Source organism: Podarcis pityusensis, assembly GCF_964106645.2.
Source record: "Podarcis pityusensis genome assembly, chromosome: 2".
NCBI classification, from domain to species: Eukaryota; Metazoa; Chordata; class Lepidosauria; order Squamata; family Lacertidae; genus Podarcis; species Podarcis pityusensis.
This window is the reverse complement of record NC_138029.1, coordinates 17,649,905-17,671,529: the sequence shown is the minus strand read 5'-3', so window position 1 is coordinate 17,671,529 and position 21,625 is coordinate 17,649,905. Positions and strand designations below refer to the sequence as shown.

Sequence of the window (21,625 nt, the reverse complement as noted above, 5' to 3'; positions counted from 1 at the left end):
AATGGCTTCATGGTCACTGTAAGAGAGGCACCATTCACGAAGGAGTTAAAAGTTCTATCCAGAGCCATCCTTGGAAAATGCAGACAGTTGTGATCCATCACTTAGCTGCAGGTTTATGTGACATTTACAACAAATGTGTATATTTGGAGAAAGTTGACAGTGACATCTTTATGTTTCGGTTATCAAAGCTTCCATCTTACAAGCCCCTTTGGTCCCAAGCTCTGTTAACAATGTTGCAGGGTTACGGCCATTCGTACCTTCCACTTTCTAAGTGGTACAATGATGAGAGAAGAGTAAGGTTTTATGTTCCCTTCTAGGCATTTCAAAACTATACCCACTAAATGACGTATAGAAAAGATTTCAAAAAGTAATAATAGAGCCTTGCTTTCAGTCTGAGGGCTTTCTTCTTACTTTTCAAGTCACACTAACTCTCTCATTTTCTTTTTTTCAGCACAGGTGGGGGTTCGAACATAGCACATCCGTGTTTCCGCAGGTGCTACTGACACTTTGATACATGGGGGAAATTTTAAATAGCAGCAATTTTCAGCAACAAAACAGCTCTTTGTACTTTCAGAACAGTTTGCAAACACCAAGGGACTTAGCCTTGCATCCGTTTGAGAAATTTCTCCCATCTATTTTATGTCCTCACTTTAGTGAAAAAGAATGTAAGAAAAAAAGCACGAGACTTAACCTGTTTCCTCTGAAGAAGCAATATGTCCACCAATCATCAAGAACAAGAGGGCCGGTTTTTGTTTTTGTTTTTATGTAATGAGTATAAAATAATGTATTTGAACAATACATGAAATAAGAAACAAACAGCATCACAAATGTCCTTGTTTATTTATTTATTTTCCTATGGCATTGCCCTATTCCAGTATTGAAGAAATGGTCATTGCTGTTCCAAAAAATTCACAGTTGTGGTTTCCTTACCACTGACATTTGGAAGAGGTTAGTCTGTTTATTAATTCACTGTGCCTTACTCTGTGTGACCCAACTTGCTACTTCTTTTAAAACATAAATTTGATTTAAGGGTCTATCGATAACGGGGCACGCCAATATTGCAATGAACTCAAAATTAAATATACAAAGTCTGCAAGTCTTATGCTATAGCTCTTACTGTAGACTTATTTATTTAAATTCCTTGTGCACTGCCTTTCGTTTCAGAGAAATACCGTGAGGTTTGCAGGACAATAAAAACACAACATACAACAAAACACAACAATAAAAACAGTAACAATCAGGGGGGAAACAACAGTTATAATTATAGTAGCCAAAGATGTCAGGGGACAAGTATATATACAAATACAAAAGACATGTGAATATGAAATACATTGGAAAACCATGGTAAATTTAGGAAGCTGTCCTGACTCCCACTCAGACCACAACAACTCAGGCTCTTACTCATTAGTAAGGTAGATATATTTACTGAACTCTACTCTAGTAGAGGTACAGGCTTAGCAACAGATAGAGTCATAGCAGCCTTTATACTCAGGGTAGGTGACAGGAAAGGTGAGGCTACTCAGTCTGGAAGCAGTGCTTCAAGTTCACGGAGTCCAAGATCAGGGCAAGGAATTCAGAACTACATGGAAGCAATGGAGTCGCCCCAATGGGTTAGCATGCCCACCCACCAATCCTGTTGTGGATTTTGCTGCTCTGACAACATCAGGATTGGCATCTGGAGAAGTTTATTCTGAGTAGAAAAGATTAAATGCCCAATGCATCACTTGCAAGTTTTTTATATACATAATTTGTGTATGCAAACAAATGTGAATATCCAGAAACTCAAAGAGTTCCGTCCAGTGAACAATGGCAGGAATTGAAATGAAATTGTTGACATTCAGTGCATACGTCTGACATGAAAGGCTTATACCAGTAAATGCTGATATTTGTTGCTGTCAACTTTGACACTGGAATGTCCATATTTGTCAAATTCTAGGCATTTGCCATAAGATACACAAACCTTTTGCAAGTTTTCTACAGTCTGTAAATTGTTTGGTTGTTGTTGTTGCTGCTGCTGCTGCTGCTGCCATTGTGTTTATTTCTCACATCTATACACCATCTGTAGGGACCCAAATTTCCTGCTTACCAGGGTCAGAGGAGCACGAGCGGCACTGGAATAGGATGATGTGACCACTCCTACTTGGGGATGCTGCAACACTACCCCAGTAAAAAACAGAGACGTCACATCCACACCAAACATGTGTGCAGTTCGTTAAGAGCACTGAGATTTGTTAGCATACATGTTTCTCTCAAATAAATTTATTATAGTTATCATTATTAGTACCCTTCCCATCTGAGTTTCCCCAGCCACTTTGGGTGGCTCCCAGCATATATAAAAAACATAATAAAACATCAAACAATAAAAACGTCCCGATACAGGGCTGCCTTCAGATGTCTTCTAAAACTCAGATAGTTGTTTATTTCCTTGACATCTGATGGGAGGGCATTCCACAGGGCGGGCGCCACTACTGAGAAGGCCTCTACCTGGTTCCCTGTAACCTCACTTCTCACAGTGAGGGAACCGCCAGAAGGTCCTCAGTGCTGGACCTCAGTGTCTGGGCTGAACGATGGGGGGTGGAGGCGCTCCTTTAGGTATACTGAGCCGAGGCCGTTTAGGGCTTTTAAAGATCAACACCAACGCTTTGAAGTGCGCTCCAAAACGTGCTGGGAGCCAATGTAGGTCTTTCAAGACCGGTGTTATTGTTGGAATTCAAGCCTCTATCGGGAGAAGCTGGCAACCCTCCCAGGCACCCGGCTTGAGTTCCAATGACCTCCCTGGCTGCATTCCCCAGCAACTCAGGCTAGGTCTCAATAGGCGATTCTTCCCAGCGTGGGAAGAACACACCCACTCTTTCCTGCTCCCCCGGCAGGGGAAAGAGATAGTCAGAAATGGTTTTACATGGCTTTATTTCTGACTCTTCAGCATAACATAAAACGTGTCTGCTCACTTCAGACTCCGGCAAACAAGTGACAAAGACTTCCTGTACAATCACATGAGGAAGGTCTCAAATTACACTCTGTGCAATTTCCGGTGAACTGCCCTGTGAGCTGGCTGGAAGGCTGTTTCCCACAGTCAGCTCCAACATTCCCATCATGTGATGTTTTCAAGCTAGCAGTTTGCAGCTGCATTGCATCCATATTGTAACAGTTATGTGGTCTCAGCGGCCACTCCCAGTCACCAGTCTGGCTGCTGCATTCTGGATTAGTTGTAGTTTCTGGGTCACCTTCAAAGGTAGCCCCACTTAGAGCTCATTACAGTAGTCCAAGCAGGAGATAACTAGAGCATGCACCACTCTGGTGAGACAGTCCGCAGGCAGGTAGGGTCTCATCCTGCATACCAGATGGAGCTGATAGACAGCTGCCCTGGGCACAGAATTAACCTGTGACTCCACGGACAACTGTGAGTCCAAAATGACTCCCAGGCTGCACACCTGCTCCTTCAAGGGCACAGTTGCCCCATTCAGAACCAGGGAGTCCTCCACACCAGCCCGCCCCCTGTCTCCCAAGAACAGTACTTCTGTTTTTTGTAGTTTTGTTTAACCTTTTCCTGTTACCTTGTCATTGAATACAGCACAGGGGTGTCGCTCATTAGGAGGGAACATACTCTGCATGAAAAATGCCCCAGGCTCAATCCTTGGTATATTGAGATTGGGCTGGGAATGTCTCCTACCTGAAACCCAGGAGAGCCCCTGTCAGTCAGCATAGATAATACTGTGCTAGATGGACCAAGAAGCCATTGAAAGAAGCAACTGAAGGGAGAGGATAAAAGTAAAGGAATTAGCAGAACTGCTCTTCCAAATATCTCACTGTAGCATGAGGAGTGTTACCCCATTTTATCCTCACAGTGGCCCCATGATGTAGGATAGGCTTGTAAGTGGCAGCCCCAAGGTCACCTCAGTGAGTTTTATGGATGAGTGATGACTTGAATTCTGACCTCAGTTGAACCCAAGTGCCAGTGTTGCTTATGAAGTAGGATTAAGTAATAATATTTGAATATTTTACTATTTAATTTCTCACCTAGAGAGAATCTAAGGCTCTGTCCTAATTTCTTTCAAATTCTGTTAAGAAATTAGGACAGAGCCTTAGACTCCCTCTAGGTGAGAAATGAAATGGTAAAATATTCAAATATTATTACTTAATCCTACTTCATAAGCAACACACACTTGATATATTCACACTGTTTTTTAGTCTTTAGACATACAGGAACAAACTAGAGTGACAATAAGGCTTTGTGATATTAGCTTGCACAAACAAACACTGACAGACAACCAACTACTAAGAAAATTAATCATCATATTTGTTCTCATATTTCTGGGCGTTGTTGTTGCTTTTAAAAAAGAAAAAAGAAAAAACACTAACCAAAAAGGTATCAGTATACGTTTCTAATATATTTACCAGGAAGAAAAAAATGCAAATACTAGCAAGATTTTGATGTCGCAATCAATAAAGAAAAATAATTACCTTAACATCCATTGTATTGACGGATCCTTAGAAGCTCTCTACGGTGATTATGTTAAATTTTTATCAATTCCCTTTGTGGAAGGATAGAACTATTTATACAAACATTGACTTTATTCTCAGAAAACTTAATAATTTATGCCTGTAATGGTATATAAAATTACAGTGCCAGAGATGAAGCAGCAATGGTTGTAATTACTAGTACTTACAGAGTGCTTCTTATCTTCAGACAGCAGTACTTAGCACATACGATGCCACATCTGATATGAGCTCCATTCTACTGGTCAAGTACCTTGCTTGGAATCTAACAACAGGCATACCATTGGACCCAGGTGTTAGCTATCGGATCACTTTCCCCTATTTGGTATGCTCCAGAAAACTCCCAGCAGCATGGCTAATGGGAGTTGTATTCCAAAAAATCTGGAGGGCTCCATGTTAGAGAAGGCTGCCATAGTTGAAGGATCCCACTTGTTGCAATTATAAAATAGTCACAGATAACTTTGCTAAGATAAATGAATGCCCAAATTGTCAGCCTTGTACAGGTGAGGGAAGACTCACAGGATTTCTCTTGTTTCCACTAGAATCCTGAGGTCCACCAACTAAGGTCAGATTCAAAATGGTGCCAAGGATCTCCTGCTCTCTAGGAGCCATACACTGGGATGAGCTGCATAAACAAATACTAATCCACGTCTTGACTATAGATCAGAGATTCCAACTGTTTACCAGGGGTTCCCAAACTTGGGTCTCCAGCTGCTTTTGGACTACAACTCCCATCATCCCTAGCTAGCAGGATCAATGGTCATGGATGATGGGAATGGTAGTCTAAAAACAGCAGGAGACCCAGGTTTGAGAAACACCGGTCGAGACCAAAAATTGCTACTGGTAAACAATTGGGAGTTGGAAAAACTTGCTGATGAACTACTGCTTGTGATGGTGGGACTTTTTTCAGCCCAAGGGATGTTTTCCCTTTTGGTGGAAACTTCTGGGGCAGGGGAGTCACAAAGAGGTGAGGGCAAGGCAAAAATGGAAGAGGGAGTTATCATACAACTTTTATCTTTGTACAGTGGTACCTCGGGTTACATACGCTTCAGATTACAGACTCCGCTAACCTGGAAATAGTGCTTCAGGTTAAGAACAGAAACCGTGCTCCGGTGGTGCAGCGGCAGCAGGAGGCCCCATTAGCTAAAGTAGTGCTTCAGGTTAAGAACAGTTTCAGGTTAAGAACAGACCTCCAGAACGAATTAAGTACTTAACCCGAGGTACCACTTAACCCGAAGTACTTAACCCGAGGTACCACTGTATAGTGCACTCACAGACCACTCTTGACCCTCCACCCAGGCAAAGAAGAGGCATTACCAGAGTTCAAAGGCACACTCTTTCCAGGCAAAAACAGGGAGAAGCAGACATGTGAAGGCTGTAGCCTGTGAAAAAGGGGTGTGATATGGGGATAGTCTTGAGGGCTAGGCAGAAAGGCTTGCAAAACTGTATTTAGCTTCTGTACCTGAGGTCCCTTACTCTCACCCAGAGATCCAACAGAAGTTACATCTGCCTTCTTTTCTACCTGTGCCCGGCCTTGAACATCATCACACCAGCTCTTTAAGACAACGAGTTGCACTCAACATAGCGCTAAACATCACTTTGCAGGAGCAGAATGACTTCTGTTAGCACATCAGGACTTTCAATCCCTCTGCTCCCATTGCATGCCCCCTAAATCTGTTCTGGGTTCCCTCCACCACAAACTTCCAGAGTAGATTTGGGACTGGTGAGGTGTGTTCAGGGGGGAGTGGAAGGTGGAATTTAGCTGCAAAAGCAGAAGTCATTCCACTTGTACATTTATTTAGTTGAACACCATGCAATGTGAAGAGGCTGGCAAGGAAAGAGCAATACAGTGGTACCTCAGGTTACATATGCTTCAGGTTACATACGATTCAGGTTAAAGACTCCACTAACCCAGAAATAGTGCTTCAGGTTAAGAACTTTGCTTGAGGATGAGAACAGAAATCGTGCTCCAGCAGCGTGGCGGCAGTGGGAGGCCCCATTAGCTAAAGTGGTGCTTCAGGTTAAGAACAGTTTCAGGTTAAGAACGGACCTCCAGAATGAATTAAGTACTTAACCAGAGGTACCACTGTACTGGACATGGGGAGGAACTGCATCTTCTCTGAGAATTTCCTATGCTTAGGAGAAACTGGAACCATGGCTACTTAATATGTAACAGGCCTTAAGTCTAATAGCCAGCATTTCCAGTTTAGAAAGAATACCTGGTTAGTAGGGATGGGCAAGACTCATCTACAATCTTTTTATTTTTTTGAAATTATTTCTACTTTTCAAATTTATACATTTCACTGATTTTACAATCATTTTGACATTTCAAAACTTGACTTCCTTCCCCCACTTGCTGCAATTCCTAAAATTTATTTTTAATATCTTCTGCATATCCAAATTAACTTAATTTGTTCATTTATTCCTCTTCTTTAAATATATACTCTTATGAAACTCCATGGACAAAGACAACAGGCATATAAAAGTTATGACGCTGGAAGATGAGACCCGCAGGTCAGAAGGCATCCAACATGCTACTGAGGAAGAGCGGAGGACAAGTACAAGTTGATTCAGAGCTGATGAAGCGGCTGGGCCAAAGCCGAAAAGTCGCTCAGTTGTGGATATGCCTGGAAGTGAAAGGAAAGTCCAGTGCTGTAAAGAAAAATATTGCATAGGAACCTGGAATATAAGAACCATGAATCTTGGATGTGGTCAAAAATGAGATGGCAAGAATACAGTGTTCTCGAGGCTACCAGCATGAGTTTGACCGGACTACGGGGGGCAGTGGGGGACAGGAGTGCCTGGCATGCTCTGGTCCATGGGGTTACGAAGAGTCAGACACGACTAAACGACTAAACAACAACAACAACAAATGAAACTGCAGGTTATTACAATAATCCTGCCAATGTTTTTATCTGTTTAGACTCGTCTACCATCCTGGTGAGCTGAAATATCCATCGCCCCTACAAATCAGGATGGATTAGTTAGCAAATGTATACGTCTAGATTTTTTCCACTGTCAGTCTGTCTCTTTCCCAATTTGTTTTCTATTTCCCTTTTATTCTCTTGTTGTTATATTGTGTTACACATCACCTTGTAAGCTTTTTTTTTGGCAGGACCATGATTTAAAAGCAATTTTGGACAGCAAACATTTGATGCAGCTGTAAGAGCAAAATAATAAAGAATTCTACCTCCCACATAGTAAATCACTTCCAAGTTGTTTTATCTTGGGACAAACTGAGGAAGATTATGCATGCCCCAAGCATCTCAACTTTGAATGATTGGGAATCTCTCTGTTTAAAAAGGGAACCAAAGTGAGCTGCGCAGTTGCTCATTACCGGATCTTGAGATGGCAAGTTTTAATGATCAATTTGGAAATGTGTGAAGAAAAGTGACTTCATTTTGAGTTTAAGTTTGATTAACGTTAATTGTATCAGATGCCTTCCACTGCTCGCATTATGTGAAAGGCTATGCCAATGCAAAGGTAAAATTAACCTTAGGCCAGTGGAGCAGAATTGCTTATACCAACACTGAATTTGACTCAGATTAGCTCAAGGACAATCTTGGATACTTGTTGAAGTCAGTGGGATTCTGCTGGTCTAAGCCAGAGTGGAATTTAATCCTTACGTTTTGATTAAGTGGAATGATGACGAATGCTTTCTGCGGACAATTTTGTGTACTTTTCTAAGAAGTGAAACCATCTTTCCCTAGGCCCATCGTAATATGTCTCGTTGAAAGGACTAAATTGTAGGGAATTACGTGCGCGAGTCACAGGTTCTTTTGTTCTCTGGGCCGCTGAGATCCAGTGTGGAGCCAGGGGAAGAAAGTGTTTCCGTTCCTTAAAGTAACTGGAGGTCACACCAGGTGGGGAAGAAGTAGGGGAAGGGACATCACTTCTCCCCTATCAGAACCATTAGTGCCTTCTCCCCAGCTGACATTTGGAGTGAGGAAGCAGTTACCACAATATGTGAAATCAGGTCTCCAAGAAGCACATTGCTAGCAGCAGGTGGACGAAGCATGAACTGCCTAGAGCAGAGGTTTTCGCCCTTTGGGGGTCCATGGCTCCCTTGACCAACTACATTCTTTCTGTGGCACCCCGTGGCCCCTCACCCGCACAGCTGGCAGCCCCTCACCCCTTTTCGAACACCCTCCCTTGTGGAGTGTTCCTTCAGCTTCCTCTCTTCTCCCCTCTTCTCCTCACACTGCCCCACAGGGCCCTGGGAAGCACCCCCTGGCCAGCCCCAGAGGCACCATTCATCTGGGGAGCTTGCAGCCAGAACTACTGCAACAAACAGCTGTGCAAGCCTTTGGGAGGCAGAGATGCGAGAGGGCATTGGAGGAGGGAGAGAAGGAAAGAGGGACAGAGGCCGGTGTTGCCCGTGGCACCCTTGACCATCATTCAAGGCACCCCAGGGTGCCATGGCACACTGGTTGAAAAACCACCGGCCTAGAGAATGAGAATATTTTGCCTCCAATGGAGGCCATCTACACAATGCTTCAACCAAGCAAAGAGTGTTTACCAACCCAATAAAACAAATACTCAATACATAGGAAAATCAATGCCAAGTCTGTAGACTCTTCTTTTCTTGTCCAGGGAGTTCCAGGAACTAAATAATACGACCCATGCCACAGACTAGTCATGCATGCTCTAGAACAGCTTTCTGCAACCTAGTTCCCTCCAAATGTTGTTGGATTACAACTCCCATAATCCATTGCTATAGGCAATGCTGGCTGGGGCAGATGAGATTTGGAACCAAACATCTGGAGGAATGAGAAAGGCTAAATATGCTGTAGGCTATTGTACTGGAATGTTCCAGGCAGTCTTGGTTGTGAGTCCTGGAAAACCTGATCCCAGCTTTGCAGGCCTTTTTCTGCCCAGCCTGGGAGGATGGGGCCCTGATTGACTCCAGCTACAAAAAGCTGAGACTGCTGAAGAGGCCAGAGGCCATCTTGGCTTTCTCTTGGTTGTGGCCCAAACTGCCACAGTTGCTGCCCGTCATGAACTGCCATGGGCAGGATTGGCAGCAACAGCAGCAGATATGTTCTATGCTGATGATAATATTTTATTCTCTTATTAATTATGTTGTTTTAAATGTGCATTTTATCTTTCACTTCCTTCAGTAATGTTTTCTTTTCAATGTTTATGGGGTTTTTTGTTAACTTTGCTGTGTTCGCTGTGTATTCTGTAGCTGACCTCCTTTGTGAAGTTTTCTTTTGAATTGTTTCAGATAATATTTTAGTTTCCTGTCAAGCATTTTTCTTTGAATGTATACAGTACTTTGTATTTGACATTCTTCAACAATGTTTTATTCTGGATTGTTTAATTTGATGTTTGAATGTGTTGTAAACTGCTTTGAGATTTTTTCTTAAAAATATAAAGTGGTATAGAAACAACAGCAGCAGCGGCAACAACAACAACCATATTCACATAAATCCAGAATAGTAAATAAAATAAATAACTGAATGAAATGTCACCATGGATGGAAATTATAGCCAAAAATATGGTTGCATGTTGCGGTTGTTGATTTTGGATAACTTTAGCCTCATGCACTCATTCCAGATGTTGGTTTCCAATGCTTCGGGGTTCTACAAAGTCTGTTCCAGAGGGTCTCCAAAACTCCATAACTTGGGTTTCTTTTTCTGGAGGGTATGCAGGGAGCTGGAAAGGCCAAGGAAGTTCCATTGTTATCAGGCGGCTGCAAGATACTCCCACAGCCGATTGCCAAGAATGTACAAAGACAAAGGAAAAGTTTCTTACCATCCGTTTTTTATTCAATATTTACAGAAAGAAGCTTTGGAACACAGCCTCTTGGATAATGGTGTTGTCCTGAGTGAATCTCCACCACCCCATCTCTCCTACTTCCTCATTCCTCATTCTCTTTTTTAATATATATACATATATATATATATATATATATATATATATATATATATATATAAAAAATTATTTACAACAAAACATAAACCCCCACCCCCCAATACAGAAACACAATAAGCATAACATACAACAATACAAACAACCAAATAAAAGACTTCCTTTACCCTATATCTGGCCTCCTTATTTACTCCTTATAAGCTGTTTCCTTTATGAATAATTATTAAGATTTTTCTAATTATAACTTAAATCTCCACAAAGTTCCTGCAGACATTAATCGAAACAAGTCCAGGTATGTATTTTAGGGCACTGTTTTGTGAAGTATTCTCTGCATTTTCCTCATTCCTCATGATCTTCTCTATGGGTGTTGCTATGTGCTACTGCTTTGAGATTTTTTCTTAAAAATATAAAGTGGTCTGTCTTAGAGCTCTTTGCTCTCCTACTTTTAAGGCTCACCATGTTCTGGGAGATGGTGGGTCTGGAATGTTTTCTAGTGATAACATGTCAGCCAGCTGCTCCAGCTCTGCCTGCTCCTCCTCTCCCATTATTTCCCAACTTTCCCCCTCATCTTCCTCTGACCTGTGACCTCCCTCAAACCCCAGTTGTAATTCTGAACTGTCTTCTTCTTCTCTGGAAGGGTCAGGCTGGGGAGGCAGTCTCCACCATTCCTCCTCTGCCCAGTCCCTGACAAATTGTGTGCATGGAACCACTGCATCAGCAGAATGGCAGTGTTGGATGTGGCCTTTACGGTTTGGTCATTTTGATTCTGAAACAAACTCATCTTGGTAGCTATGAAATGACGGTTTCATTTTTGAACTGTTGATTTCTAGCTATTAGGCGTTATTTCCATCTTTTCCTCATCTTGCTTCCTGTGTTGTGAACCTCTTAGAGATGCTGTTGAACTTATGGCAACAAAGGATGGGAGCTGTAGCCAAACAACCAAACAGAGGGCCCCACAGACTCTCAAGCGCATCTCCAAACTGGTTTAACTTCCATCCATTTTCTCCCGAGATCCTTAAGAACTGTAGTTTTGTGCAGGGGCTTGGGTTCTCCAATGGAGAATCCTTAGTAGCTTACCCGTTCTATGATTCTCAGAATGCTTTGTGGGAAGCCACAGGTTAATTAGGTATAAAACTGATACATGTTCATAAGAATCTAAAGCTGCTGCCAGTTTTCTTACTCTTAACTACTGGCCATGCTTGCTGGGGCATTGCTTTAGCTACCCCTTGATCCAAGTAGAGAACCAGATCCAACAGCCAAGACTCTACACAGTATACTCTTGAATCAATAGCCATAGAATTGTAAGTCTGAATACGGAATACTAAATAAATGTACATGAATTGTACATAGGATCGCATATTTAAACCATGAAGATGGGGCGTATTTAAATATTTCCCTTCCATCATGGTTGCTCTAAGTTGCTGTCCTGCTAATGGGAGTGGGGGAGAAGTGGAAGCTTTAATAAATAATAATAATAATAATAATAATAATAATAATAATAATAATACTTTATTTATACCCCGCCCATCTGGCTGGGTTTTCCCAGCCACTCTGGGCAGCTTCCAACAGAATATTTAAAAATACAATAAAACATCAAACATTAAAAACTTCCCTAAACAGGGCTGCTTTGAGGTGTCTTCTAAAAGTCAGATAGTTGTTAATTTCCTTGACATCTGATGGGAGGGCATTCCACAGGGCGGGCGCCACTACCAAGAAGGCCCTCTGCCTTGTTCTTATATATGGCTGTTTCATTGCTCTTCTTCATTTCAGGGTACTCTCAGGTCTTTGCTTCCTTCTGTTGAAAACTGGGAAATATTAGATGTGTGGATCTCTGCACAAAGTATTAGTATATCACCTCTCCAAGCTAAAAACATAATGATCTCCATGCAGCTTGAGGAATATTTAAACAACTACGCATTAGACAAAAGTATAGTATGTGTAGAATGTGTAGTATGTGTAGAAGCCCTTGGCTAAAATGGACAGAAGGTGTCAGCATTTCCTTATGTTGCAAAACCGAAGGGGCAAAAAATCAGGCTGGCTTGAAAAGAGGTTAGAAACAGGCTATCCCTGTTAAGGAACCATTGCAGCTGGCACACAGGTAGGAGCTGTAAACAAGACACTCCATGCCAGTGAAGCCACCTGACAAGGTCAAATCCAGGAGTACCCCCAGATCACATGACTAATCTTCAAGGGAATGGAATCTCATATACAACAAGCAGCTTATTAATTCCTGGACTTGGCAACCGATCGTTCACAGCACCTCTGTCTTAGATACTGAACATGGCACAACACAACCATATTTCGGACTTCTCGCCTGCAGACAAACCAACAACCAGCGTTTTCTTCTCAGAGCCTCTAGTGCATCCTCATGGACCACATTTTTTTTCCTTGCAGACCTTATTTGATCATTTATAGGCCAGAAGCAGTTGACTGTCTTGAACAGGATCTAAACTCAACAGTCCACCATTTTTGAGAGGATGGTTCTTCGGCAGCTTGCCCGCAAGATTACTCAGACAATCCTAATCGTCCAAGTCTCAGCTGATGGGAATGGAGGGTCTCCTGAAAGATGGAGATGAAGCTCCTCTCGTGGCGTTCCAAGGCCTCCTTGTTGTGTCTGCCAAACTTGAGGCAGTCAAAGATGCACCCGGGATGCCTGTGATAGTCTGAAGGCCTCCAGTTTGACGCTGGCGCTCAACCCCCCTCTGAATATTATGGTTCAGAGATTTGGGAAGGTATTTCAGACCAGTGAAGGAATCATGTTAATACCTACTTTAAATTAAAGAAAATTTTGTAAAGATGTTAACACCAGTTATGTTGGCAAAGATAAACAAATTGAAATCCAACCTCTGTTGGAGATGTGGTGGAGAAATAGGAACAACAATACATATGTGGTGGAGGTGTGAGAAAATTAAGAAATTTTGGATAGTAGTACACGAAGAACTAAAGAAGATGTTGAAAATATCATTAACAAAGAAACCAGAGACATATCTCCTTGGATTGATAGATGATGAGATACCATGGGGGAGAGGGGGAGAATTCTTCTATATGCAAGCACAGCTGCTAGAACAGTGATTGCTGCTAGGTGGAAGTCACAAACTATACCCACAAAGGAGGAATGGATTTGTAAACTAAATGAATATTTAATTTTGGCAAAATTAACTGCTATAAGAAGAAATCAGTCGAATAAAAAATTTAAAAAGGAGTGGAAATGTTTTGATGAATATATGGTAAAATATTGCTCAAAAAAGATATGCTAATATGCCTAGATTAAAATGTGAAGTACTGGATGGAAGAAAAATTAGTAAGGAAAAATAATAAGAATATATAGATGATTTGAGAAGGTTGTAGAATGCAAAGATTATTGTAAATTGTATAATGTGGAGGAAATCAAGTGGAGGCGGAGGGAAGGGGGAGGAAGGAGAAAAAAATAATATGATGGATTGAGTAAATAGAAATGTAAATGTATGGGGGGATGGGGAGGAAATGGTGTTGGCTTTGGTAATTTCCCCTCTTTAAATGGCATACTGGCCCTGCAGCCGGCAAAGGTGCGTTTAAAGACACAAGTCTGGACTCAGGGTATTAGTCATAGAATCATAGAGTTTTAGGGTTGAAAGATACCCCAAGGTAGGGGTGGGCATAGGCAAGATTTATCGGGGGGGGGGGGATGACACCCTCCTGACACCATCCTCTCTGTCTGGCTCTGTCTAGCAGATCGGGAATGAAATGCCTCAACAACAGTTGTTTTAAATTTCTTTCAACCCAAGAGCTCAGAAAAATCTGTCAGATTTTTCAGTCGTTTGAAAACTCGGAAGTTAAATAAAAAATTAACATCGGGGAATACCTTCAACGCAATAAATGAGTCATCATCCAAGTTACCTCAGCGAGCATTTCAATTTCAAATATTCTGATTATTTCTACTTTAAGTATTCTTATTTATTTACTTAAGGGGGGGCAGCTGTACCCCACTGTCTCCCAGGCCATGCCCATGGTCCAACCCCCTTCCATTCAGCAATTTCAACCTGAACTCCCCTATCTAATTGGACCCCGCTTAGCTTAGCTTTGCAAATGTGCTAGCAGTTTTAATTGCCTTTGGCATCTGCACATTCATTGGGGCATGCCTAAGGCAGGGGCGAAACTAGGCTTTATTTCACCTGGGTCAAAGACCCAATTTGGCACACACAAACATGCATTTGCTGGGAGCCTCAATGGCACCCTTCTGGAGGGGCGCCCAGGGCAAAAAACCCCTGGCTAGCCCCACCCCCTCCCTGTAGCTATGGGTGGCACCAGCACCTGTAAATATACCCAGGGGCAAGTGGCACTGTGGGTTAAACCACAGAGCCTAGGGCTTGCCGATCAGAAGGTCGCAGTTTGAATCCCCGTGATGGGGTGAGCTCCCGTTGCTCGGTCCCTGCTCCTGCCAACCTAGCAGTTTGAAAGCATGTCAAAGTGCAAGTAGATAAATAGGTATCGCTCTGGCAGGAAGGTAAACGGCGTTTCCGTGCGCTGCTTTGGTTCGCCAGAAGCGGCTTAGTCATGCTGGCCACATGACCCAGAAGCTGTATGCCGGCTCCCTTGGCCAATAAAGTGAGATGAGTGCCGCAACCCCAGAGTCGGTCATGACTGGACCTAATGGTCAGGGGTTCCTTTACCTTTACCTTTAAGTCCCATTGAGGGGCTCGTTCCCAAGTAAACATGCTCAGGATTGCGCTGTAAGGCTGCAGTCTTATGCAGACTTACCTAGTGTTTCACCTGATGATGCAACTCAGTGAAGCTCGCTCCTGAGCGGCTACGTGCCAAGCATCCGTGCGCATAACTGTTACCTGGAACTGGGCGTTCCGTTCATCTCCCCCCCCCCCCCTTAAGCATTTGAATTAAACGCAGGCAGCCTTTGAGCGCTGGTGGTCTTCCACAAACCCAACCCTACTTTTCGAGGTAGCCAGCAGCACTTCCGCGACTTCCGGTTACCTACCCGGGAGAGGGAGAGCATCGCCTGGATGCGCCCTTAAACCTCCTGGGGCCGTCTGTGCGCTTTGAAATTTGCCCTGCTTTTCTGGTCCCCTCCAACTTCCTCCTGGGGCTCTGGCGCCCCTCCGCCATAAACCTGCCTCCGCTTTAATGTAGTGTGTAAAAACAAAACAAAAAACAAACAAACCTGCAATGGCCCAAATAACTGAGAAAGAAAGCGTGCCCCGAGAACAACGCCTGGAAGCTTTGCGCACGGAACGAGCCGCCTCCTTCCTTTGCAGCTAGGGATTGCTTGCTCCTCCGCTGCGCTTTCACCGGCTCGCCCTCAACCCCAGGTCCCCAGAAAGAGCCGGGATTGCAGCTTGGGCTGCAGTCAAGAGCCAAGGCTACCTGGGATGGCCGCTGCAGCCGCTGCCGCTGCTGCTGCCGCTTGGTTTTTGAGCCACACGCGCCGCCTCCCGTAGCGGAGCGCTCGCGTCCCCGCGCGCCTCTGCCTTGCGCCTCGGTCCCTGCCTTGGCTGCGCATTGAGCTGGCGGAGCGTCGGAGGCTGGCTCGGGCGCTTTGGAGACCGAAGCGCGCGGTTCCCTCGACTCGGAGGGGAAAGGCAGCGAGAATCCCCATGAGAAAATCGCCGTGAAAGTGTGGTTTCATTTTATTTTTGTACCCAAAGCGAAGGGGCTGTCTGGCAGCCGCTGGGTCCTCGCTATTTTTCGTATGTGTGGTGGGGACACTGCAGAAAAACTGAAAGAGGAATGATGCCCGCGTCCCATATGAGGTGAAGGGGAAACAGGAGCTTTGGGGAGGGGTAAGTATGCAACCGCGCGCCGCGGAGATATTAAATGAATGGCGGCGTAACGCGACACAGGTCTACTCAGGAGCAAGCCCCGTTGAGTTCAGTGGGACTTACTCCGAGGTAAGTGCGTTTAAGCCTTAAAGGGCTGCAAGCTTTGTACTCCCTTACCTTGGAGTGTTGAGTCCCACACTGAACTAGATGGGACTTACTCCCGAGTAAGACACGCATTGGGACTGCACTGTGTTACCGCGGGGGTCCGCTCAGGCAACTGCTACTTTTGCGAACTCTCTTAGCAGTTTCTCTTCGGTTTTCGCGCAATGGGTAATCGTTTTATTTATTTATTTATCTGCATGCAGATTTCGGAAGGGGAGAGAGAGAGAGAGAGAAAGGGCGTTGCATATTTTCTGGGTTATCGAGGTTCGCTCTTGTAAACAGGGGGCTTGGGTCCGGGAGGAGGGAAACCAGTGTGCACTTAAGCCAGTTAAAGAAGCGGGGAGCCTCTCTTGTGTGTACAGTTGATGTTTAAATTAAATATAAGAAAAACAGCCATTCCTCCCCCCGCGCGCGCCCCCTCTCACCCGCTTTAATTTTTGGACGCTTTGCTGATTTCATTAACCCCAATAAACTAATCAAGTGGTTAAAAGTGCCAAGTAAAGACTGGGAATGAATGTGTGTGCGTGTGTGTGTGTTTGCGGGGGGGGGGGGAGAGGAAGAGAAGAGAGGCTTGGCTCCGCAGTTATTTATTTATTTATTTGCTTGCTTTCCACTATGAATTCTCCTCAATAGCTTTGCAAGAAAGGAAGGGGGAGAAATTGAGAGAAGGGAGGGAGAAATATCTGTAGGCGAGGGAAGAACGACCCCTGCAGTTGCATTGCGGAAAATCTCCGTTGCTTTGCTGGAGAATTAACGGGAGCTTGAGCTGTGGGGTTTTTTGGTTTTTTGGTTTTTTTTTCTTTTGGCAAGGAAACCTGCGCTTGGTATTTTGTCCTCCCTCCCTCTCTCCCTCGCCCTCTCTCCTTGGTTTAGATGTAGGTGAAATAACCATGCAAAAAGCTTAAAATCCGTTGCAACGTGTATATTAATCTCCATGTGATCATTTTGTAGTGAGAGAGCTGGAGAGGAAGGCGCCGGGATGGTGTGATTGCCGTGGTGATGCCCCAGTGAGGCGTGCACAGTTCGGGGACAACTTGGCAGTTCGGGTCCCCTGGAATTGAGAGAGACTTTCCGGAGCGGGGAGCAGCGGTCGGGCTTTTTCCCCCGTCTATGTCTTGTTGGGAGATCTGGTGGATTTTTCTCGCTCTCCTGGAGGAAGGAGAAGAAGAAGAAGCTGGTGCCGGCGGTTGGCTCCTTGGTCTTTGCTGGAGGGCGAAGGAAGAGAAGGGATCTCGCTTGAGCTGTGTGGAGGGAGAGCTCGGACATGTGTCAGCACATCTGGGGAATACAGGCTGCGAGTCCGAAAGGGGGTTTTCTGGGTCCGTCCAAACTGCGATATTGATCCTTGTTTTTCTTCGCCGAGGGATGCACTTGGCATGAGAATCGGAGGATGGAAATTGTTTGGGAGGTGCTCTTTCTTCTGCAAGCCAATTTCATCATCTGCATTTCAGGTACGCAGCAAAACAGAACGAGCGGGTTCTCTTTCCCCTCCCCTCCCAATTACGTGCAAAGCAGTATACGTTTTGAAATTAACAGCGTTGCCTTGATTTTAAAAGTGTACGGAATCGCGCACCCCCCCCCCCAAGAGCGTCTGTCCCTGTTGTTTTATTTGGGTCTCTGTGCATGGGTTGTAATAAAGAAACGCAGTGGTGTTTGAGCTCCCACCCCCCAATCCCTCTTATCTACTAGGCTTGTGTGTTGGCTGAAATAAATGCGCTGCTCTGCTTCATTAATCTTGAATGCGTTGTGGCTTTTGAAAGTTGCTCAACTTCTTGCTGTGGGAGGGCAGCTCTGTTTTCTGGGACATTTCAGGGTTTCCATAGCATTGGTTTCTGATTGGAGATGCTGTACACCTCTCTCTCTCCCCCCCCCCCTCCGCAGCCCAAATTCTTCCTGCGAGGTTCCTGACACCTCGCCTCCTTTTGGCTGGGCATCCGTCATTCTCCCCTCCTCTGTTTTTTGTTTTGTTTTGTTCTGTTTTTGCAGGTAATTCCAGTTGTCAAAAAGATCCTTCCTGCCCAATTAATGACCAGCCACGGCCTGGCGCCTGGCGTTTAGGATTACAGCAATTTATTCTTGGTAGAAGACATGCTCTTTCTACTTCAGAAGCCTTGGCCGCCTGCTTTAATTTGTCACGTCACTCGCGCTGGAATAATTAACGCCCCAGCCAGAGAGAGCAATAGGGGAGGAGGATTGGACCCTCGGATCTGGTGTTTGGGGCACTTCAAACACCCCCCTGCTCCCCTGAGGGGGACCTTGGCTGCTGATTCCCTTCCCTGAAGGCAGATGCCTTTGCCCTCCGGCTTGAAAGCAGAGGTGAAGCAGCCACTGGAGCAAGCATGAAAGCCGCTGGGGGAGGCCCTCTTCTGCCAAGCCAGTGAAAACATAGCCCTCCCCGCTGTCTCAGGCTTGTTGGCTTGAACCAGATCTCTGCTTCTCCTTGCTGTTTGGCAGGGCTAGGATTTGGCAGCCCCCATTTTTTTTGAAGTTAGCCACCCGCTGTGCTCTGGAAACTGCGAGCCTTTCAACTTCCATCTTATTTGGTTTTCCTCCACTCTTCCACCCCCCCCCCCCTTTATAATCTGATCAGCTATGCTTGGCTCTTGCCTTGCCCTGGCAGCCTTCCTCCAGAGTGGTGTCATCTGAGGCTGATCTCACACACTGATCCATTGCCTCGCTGGCCAACCTTGCAGAGTTGCCATGTTCTCGGTTTGGAATGCTTGTGTTCAGAGCCTCTCGGAATTCTCAGTTCTAATAACTTTTGCATGGTGGAGGAGGTAGGAAGATAAATTCCCAGCCCTCGCTTGCTCTTGCTTTCCCCTCCTCTTTATTTGGCAGAAGCATCCAAAGCCCCCTCAGGAAATCGCCTCGCAACAGCAGCTGCTCTGTGCTCCTTGGCAATTTCTCACCTCATGCACCAGTGCTGTCCCCTTTTCCCCCCAGCCTCGTTTGGAGAGGTGCAGGGCTTTCCCTTCTCAGTTGCTTTTCTGTCGAAGACCCCCAGCCCTTTCCATTTTGTGCGACATCAGGTCGGAAACCCTCTCCACCATCTTCTGCTGTTGTTGCTCTAAGCCAAGGTGCTGTTGCAAGGGGAGCTGGGGGGCACACTGCAATACCACCCCCTACTGGCTGGGCCAAGAACTGCTATAGGGAGGAAAAGCTCTGCAACCATCCACACTCTCACTATTTTCCAAAAGCTACCTGATGTAATAGTTGGTGCAAAAACGAATGCTGCAGTGAGCAAGCTTGATTTTTCTCCTTCTTTCCCACACGTGAGAGGGCAAGGAGTTGCATACCCACTGGGAGCCCTGTCTATTCAAGAGCATTCTCGTAGGTCTGCCAATGCTGCTGTCTCCCGCTTGTGGCTCACGCCCCCTGTGCCCAAGTCTTCCATCTGGAGGGCTTTATTAAGTTGCATCAAAGCCAACATAAATCTTATCCTGAAGGTTTCGACCCCAGGGATTTGGTGGTGGTGACTAGGGTGGGAGGGGTGAACAACTGGTTCATCCTATGCTTCTTTTTCAAATAGGGGCTTGCATTAAAAAATAAATTAAGAAGAAGAAGTCTGGATAGGCCTGGTGGAAATGAAAAAAACCCAAATGTCAGTGTGGCAAAGAAGGAAAGAAAAAGTAAAAACAACACCACACTAAGTCCAAATAGCAAGCTGATATTTTGTGCATGGGATGCACTTACCTGTTTTGTCATATGGTCCAGGGTATGAGAGCATCCTTTGATAGCCGTCTTTTCTACTTGACTCAAATTGTGTGTGTGTTGGTAGCTTTATTGACACAGCTGGGTAAAGGAAGACGTGTTAGAGCATAGAATGAATCCTGCTATGAATTTTTTCACCATTGACAACTTAATGAATGAAACCCTCTCTCTTTCCCTCTCTCTCTCTCTATATATATCAGGTGTGCAGTATAGGTAACTGGAAGGAAAGGAAAATATTTCTAAAGGTTTACATATCTGTAGCAATGTCGAAAATGAGGGGAAATGTACATTTGCCAGCTGAAACATTGAAATCAATTTCCCCCCTCCTTTGGTAGGTTAGGAAGGTAGAGGCTGCTGCTTGTTTTGGCTGCTTGCTTGTTCTGTTGGTGGATAGGATTCAGCATTAGTGACAGGATTTGTGCTTTTACCTTCATAGGCATGTAGGCATGTTTCCATGCATGGGGAAGGTCCCATTGGAATAATATTGTGGCAAATCAGCTAAACATAGCAGTCTGGGCTTTTTGACCATGTTTGTTGTAAAAATATGTTTTAAGAGCCTAGGAATAGGCTTGGAGAACCTTTGGCTACAATGTAATAGCCATTTAATCATGACCATTACACTGCAAGTAATCTGGGTAAACATTCCTTTTTCCTTTACATAATTGAAATTAGCATTGTAGCAGTTTTCTGCTAACAGCCTTCCTGGCAAAGGGGGGGGGGGGCTCTGCAACAGAAATTAGTGGTACCTGAAGCGTTGTGGCAGACCACTTAAATTCAGAAGGTGTGTTAAGGGTGCTCCATATGGGGGAACAAAATGTGTTCATTATCATTTTGCCAATCCCTGGCTGCTTAACATTCCTCATCAAGTCACACAGGTAATTCAGTTAACGCCAGGGTTTTAGCTACTGAAGTGTTGGCACGGTTTACATTAGGCAGAAGTGGTTTTGATAGAGAGAAGTGGATAAAATGTGGTGTTCTTCATCTCTGCATTATATTGGAAGCTTGGTAGTGTTTATTTTTTTTTGCTCATGAAATAACGTGTACTTTTCATCTATGTGGAAACTGGATGTTTTCTATTTCTGGTAAAAAGCAGGAGGGGTGGTGGTTGGTTTTTTGCATCTTGTAGCTGTCATTTTCTAAGACCTGAGTGATTATCAGAATAGACAATTAAAAAAAACCCACATAATCTGAAATGTGGCATCTGAGTGCTGTGGAAAACCCGATCCTCCCAGGAAGTCGGATGCTGTCACGGTCTCCAGCCCCCCTAATGATGCTACAGTAAAGCATTATTAATTGAGTGTTGTGCCAAGGAAACAATGTCAAAACAAGGATGCTAAAATGAGATCCCACCCGGCTGCCGCTCCCAGGGACCTTCAGATAATCGTGACACTGAGTAAAAGGCATATGGATTACGTGTTCTGTGCTCCTTTGGCCCAAATCCCTTTTTCCGTGTAATGCCACGACAGATTAATTAGCAGCAACATTTGCAGCTGTAGGTGGGATGCTCCCGATCACATAATGGCTGACACATTTCTCTGCGCTGTCATTTATTTTGCACAAGCCTTGGGTAATGTTTGCATAACGTTAGGAAGGAGTCAGCCAGGTGCGATGGAAAACAACAGAGTCTCTGC

At 44.6% G+C, this 21,625-nt stretch overlaps 1 protein-coding gene across 3 annotated transcripts in view; it reads left to right on the top strand.

Annotated features, from left to right (window-relative positions):
* Nucleotides 1-15,577: 15,577 nt before the first annotated feature.
* The window catches only part of CA10 (carbonic anhydrase 10), a 339,889-nt gene continuing 333,841 nt past the window's right edge, over nucleotides 15,578-21,625 (top strand). Inside the window, exons 1-2 of one of the 3 annotated variants that reach the window (XM_080994945.1) lie at nucleotides 15,578-16,112; nucleotides 17,235-17,734. In XM_080994945.1, the coding sequence (XP_080851071.1) occupies nucleotides 17,674-17,734 (61 nt within the window). In that variant the 5' untranslated portion in view covers nucleotides 15,578-16,112; nucleotides 17,235-17,673. Of the gene's footprint in view, nucleotides 16,113-16,170; nucleotides 16,251-16,433; nucleotides 16,452-17,234; nucleotides 17,735-21,625 lie in introns of those variants that run through there. The other 2 variants (XM_080994946.1, XM_080994947.1) reach the window with 2 other exon arrangements.